This window comes from Octopus bimaculoides, chromosome 24 (assembly GCF_001194135.2).
Source record: "Octopus bimaculoides isolate UCB-OBI-ISO-001 chromosome 24, ASM119413v2, whole genome shotgun sequence".
NCBI classification, from domain to species: Eukaryota; Metazoa; Mollusca; class Cephalopoda; order Octopoda; family Octopodidae; genus Octopus; species Octopus bimaculoides.
The window spans coordinates 13,468,920-13,473,923 of record NC_069004.1 but is presented as its reverse complement, the minus strand read 5'-3'; the positions used below and the strand labels follow the sequence as shown (position 1 = coordinate 13,473,923).

At 35.0% G+C, this 5,004-nt stretch overlaps 1 protein-coding gene across 1 annotated transcript in view; it reads right to left on the bottom strand.

Annotated features, from left to right (window-relative positions):
* Nucleotides 1-5,004, bottom strand: part of LOC106882744 (dihydropyrimidine dehydrogenase [NADP(+)]) — a 56,733-nt gene that overhangs the window by 6,332 nt on the left and 45,397 nt on the right. The window contains exons 14-16 of the mRNA XM_052976520.1: nt 3,622-3,690; nt 2,436-2,519; nt 757-877 (exon numbers count right to left, since the gene is read on the bottom strand). Coding sequence (XP_052832480.1) covers nt 757-877; nt 2,436-2,519; nt 3,622-3,690 — 274 coding nt within the window. The remainder of the gene's footprint in view (nt 1-756; nt 878-2,435; nt 2,520-3,621; nt 3,691-5,004) is intronic.

The window sequence follows — 5,004 nt, the reverse complement described above, 5'->3', positions numbered from 1 at the left end:
ATATATATATATATATATATATATATATATATATATAAACAGAAAGAAAGCAAAGACTTAAGATTTTCTGATGATGAATGAATAGGTATAAAAATATAGATATTTATATTTTAAAACCAAACTTGCACAGAGTACAAACAACAAAGAAAATTAAAAGCTAAGTGGTAAGGTGTTATAAGTATGTACATGTGTGTGTGTATGTATGCATGCATTTTTGTATGTAAGGATGTATAAACTTTTGAAAGAATGTGAAATAATTCTTTTGTTCTGCTTATTCCATTTTGTCCTTCTGTGGTATACAGTCACTGAAGAGCTCCACAGTCTATGTGCCATAGTTCTATAAATAGCATGTAAATATTGGATTGAAAAACCCTTTTAAATATAAAAATGTTGAAGGTTGCCCACCAGACTTGAATAACAATAAAAATAATGATGAAGATGAAGATAACGAAGACATTGAAGTGCTGCATAAAAGCAGCCAGTACACTCTCTAAAGTGGTTGGCATTAGGAAGGGCATTCAGCCATAGAAGCCATGCTAAAACAGACATGGAGCTTGGGTAGCTCTTCAGCTGGCCATCACCTATGAAGTCATCCAATCCATGGAAAACACACGTTAAATAATGATGATGATGAAGTGATATTTTGGATTTGTGAGGATGACAATGATGAAGATGAAATAGACAATAATGATGGTGATGACAATGACAGTAATAAATGATGATGATGATGAGGAGGAGGAGGAGGTATTATGTTACCTTCTTTAGCTGCTTCTGCAATCAAGGCTATGTCAGTGACATTTGGTGTCAGTTTAGGAAAGACTGGGATTGAAACTGCTTCTTTCAGCCATTTGCTGATTTGTTTTACTGTTTCTGGAACCTAGCATGGATTAAAAAAGTAGTTAAGACAAGTCTCATTTCGATAAATATATCAAGTTTTATTAGTATTATTATTTAATTAGTTTATTCGTCCGTCAAAGTTCTTTCAATACGTTCTGTGACCTCTTCAGCAACTCTCCTGCCTATGTGTCTCCTCTTGTTCTCTTTATTCCATTTTGTCCTTCTGTGTTATACAATAACTGAAGAGCTTCGCAGTATGTGTGACAAAAGAACTTTGATGGATAAATAAACTAAAAAAAAACAATAATAAAACTAAAGTAAAGATCAAATAATGCATGTGTTTGCTTGGCAGAAGATGACCATCCCCAAATATCTTTATCTTTTACTGGTTTCACCCGAAAGCCAGGGCCATGCTGGAGCACCACCTTTCAAAACAGCATTAATGGCTCCCCAGCAGGGAATCAAACCCTGGTCTCCCACATGACAGATAGGGATACTTACCACTATATTACCAAGGAAAAAAGACTGGTGCCTAAAACCACCACCTTAGACCACTTGGCCACACTACGTTTTTACATTGAGAATCTTACAAAAGAAATACATAACTCTTTTACTCGTTTCAGTCATTTGACTGTGGCCATGCTGGAGCACCGCCTTTAGTCGAGCAAATCGACCCCAGGACTTATTTTTTGTAAGCCTAGTACTTATTCTATCGGTCTCTCTTGCTGAACCACTTAGTGATGGGGACATAAACATACCAGGAGTGGTTGTCAAGCGATGTTGGGGGGACAAACACCGACACACAAACATATATACACACACACACACACACATATATATATATATATATATATACACACACACAACGGGCTTCTTTCAGTTCCCATCTACCAAATCCACCCACAAGGCTTTGGTTGGCCCGAGGCTATAGTAGAAGACACTTGCCCAAGGTGCCACGCAGTGGGACTGAACCCAGAACCATGTGGTTCGTAAGCAAGCTACTTACCATACAGCTACTCCTACGCCTATTTATAAACATACAAATAAAGAATTTCTTATGATTTTGTTAATATTGTCAATTTAGCCACCACTGAAATAAAGGTAAAAAAACAACCATTCTTGGAACTGAACTTGTAGGAGAGAGGGATAAAATAAAATTTTATAGTAATATTATCACAATATCAACCAGACTATCAAATGCTGTTATACACTGCTGGTCACAGTGCACTTCCAATTCTGTCTTGATTACACCATTCTTTTCCATCTTCACCCAAATTGCTTAACTAAATCATGGAGGCTTCCAAGTGGTATTTTTCAGTCTTTTGGACACCCCTCAGCATGGGCTCACCTGTTGTCTGTGAACCTTGTGACATGTCCAACCCAGTGGAAATTGTGTTTTTGGTACTCTTCAATGACATCATTCACTCTATTCTGTTCTCAAATTATCTCATTTCAAATATGCTTTCGTAATGGTATTCCTAGCATGGATATTTCTGTGGCCCTTTGCATCAAGGTGGTGCCCCAGCATGGCCACAGTCTAATGACTGAAATAAGTAAAAGATAAAGATGAAAATACAGAAATATAATCACAGACTTACTGTTCCACATGCAAGTCCCATATTGACTTCTCCCATTCCGTGGGGACAGGACAGATTCAATTCTATTGCATTAGCTCCAGCTTCCTGATAAGGAAAGAATAAAAACATGTGGTATATATTACATGTAACATGTGATATATATTACGTATAGCATATTACATGTATTGAATTTGGCATGAGATATTACATGTGATAAAGATCATACATGTGATAAGGATACTACATGCGATGTAGTATGAGATATTACATGCTGTATACTATTACTTGTAATAAGCAATATTATATATTGTATATATAATAATATTGTATATATAATAAGCAATATTATATATTGTATTAAGGTGGCAAGCTGACAGAACTGTTAGTATGCCAGGTAAAATGCTTAACAGCATTTTGTATATCTTTACATTCTGAGTTCAAATTCTGCTAAGGTTGACTTTGCCTTTCATCCCTTTCAGGGTCGATTTAAGTACCAGTTGAACACTAGGGGCAATGTAACTGACTTAATCTCTCCCTGAAACTTGCTGATCTTGTGCCAAAATTTGAAATCAATAACAGTCATGGCCGATGCCAGTGTCACATAACTGGTACCCATGTCAGTGGCACATAAAATCACCGTTCGAACATTGGGTCTCACAGAGGCAATGGTAAGTGACCGAGACCTTTGGCGATATGCCATGCTTGAGAAAACTCTTCAAGCCAAGTGAAATTGTAGTCATGGCCAATGCTGGCGACATGTAACTTGTACCCATGCTGGTGGTACATGAAAAGCACCCATTACACTCTTGGAGTGGTTGGCATCAAGAAGGGCATTCAGCCATAGAAACCCTGCGAAATCAGATTGGAATCTGATGCAGCCCTCCAGCTTACCAGCTTCAGTCAAACTGTCTAACCTATGCCAGCATGGAAAGCAGATGCTAAAGGATGATGATGATGATGAATATTACATGTAGCATGAAATGTTACATGTGGTATGATGTTAGCACAAAATATTTATAGCACCAACTACTTAACATAGTATAGCACAAGATATCTATAGATATTGCATGATCACAAATATTGGGTTGGTGTATTATTAACTATTTTCTAATTTAATTTTAATTTACAACAAAAAAAAAAACGCCTGTTAATTATGCACCAGCCCAATATATAAATGGTTAAAGATAAATAAGACACTAAATCTTACTTGTGCCCTTTTTGCTAACTTCTGCCAATCTTCTTTATTGAAGGAACACATCAGGCTAGCAATGACAACCTGAAATCAAAGAAATACATTACTGAATGAAACTCATTTCAAAATTAATACAAAACAGATGCAAGCTGTGTGGTTAAGAAATTTACTTTGTAACTACATGGTTCTGGGCTCGATCCCACTCTGTGGCATCCAAGGCTAGTATATACCAATTTAGCCCTCAGTTGACCAATACTGTGTGAATGGAATTTGGTAGTCATAAATTATATACTTATGTGTATCCTTTATCTCAGGGGTCCCTAACAACTAGTCCGTGAATGAGTACCAGGTCAAGGATTATTTGGGGCCTCACAGAAAGAACAAATTTCCAAAATTTTATTCCTATTTTATCAAATTTTGCAGTCTGAAAGGTGTTTTAGCATTACATATGGTGTGTGTGTGTGTGTGTGTGTGGTGTGTGTGTATGAGAGAGAGAGAGAGAAAGAGAGACAAATAAGTTCAAATAGAACAATTCAAACTTTTTGAGGAATCCAAAAAGGGAGAAAATAATTTCCAATAAAAATTCATCATATTCATAAAAAATCAGCCAGAGCAAGTAGTAAGAATATGAAAATAACAATTGAAAAAGTTCGTTATAGGTATAAAGATACCATAAACAAGTATAAAAATGGAGAAAAGATATTAAAATTAAAATTGGATTTAATACATATGAACGTTTCAAAAGACAATACAAATATGTAAGAAAAAAATTATGATAATAATAATTATAATTAAAGTTGTGCATTGTCATTCTCATCAGTGTGAAGAATTTAAGGAAGAACATCAAAAAAGTTATTAATAAAAGTCAATAAGAAAAAACAGATGGGGTAATTACAATAATTTTTTCTTACATATTTATATTGTCTTTTGAAATGTTCATATGTATTAAATCCAATTTTGATTTTAATATCTTTTCTCCATTTTCATACTTGTTTATGGTATCTTTATACCTATAACAAACTTTTTCAATTATATATATATATAAACAATTGCAGCGTGGAAGGTGTTTATAAGCCATTTAAAATAACACACAAAATCCGTTAGATTCACTTCAACATTTAAATTTAATTTGTCGAAATATTTTCGTCGCTTTGAAACTGCAACCTGTTCACTGACAAAATTCTGTGCAGCACAGAATTTTGTCAGTGAACAGGTTGCGGTCTCAAAGCGACGAAAATATTTCGACAAATTAAATTTAAATGTTGAAGTGAATCTAACGGATTTTGTGTGTTATTTTAAATGGCTTATAAACGCCTTCCACACTGCAATTGTTTTCGTTCCAGCACACAATCTCAGATCAGGTCATTTGCTATGCAAGTACATCTCCGCAATATATAT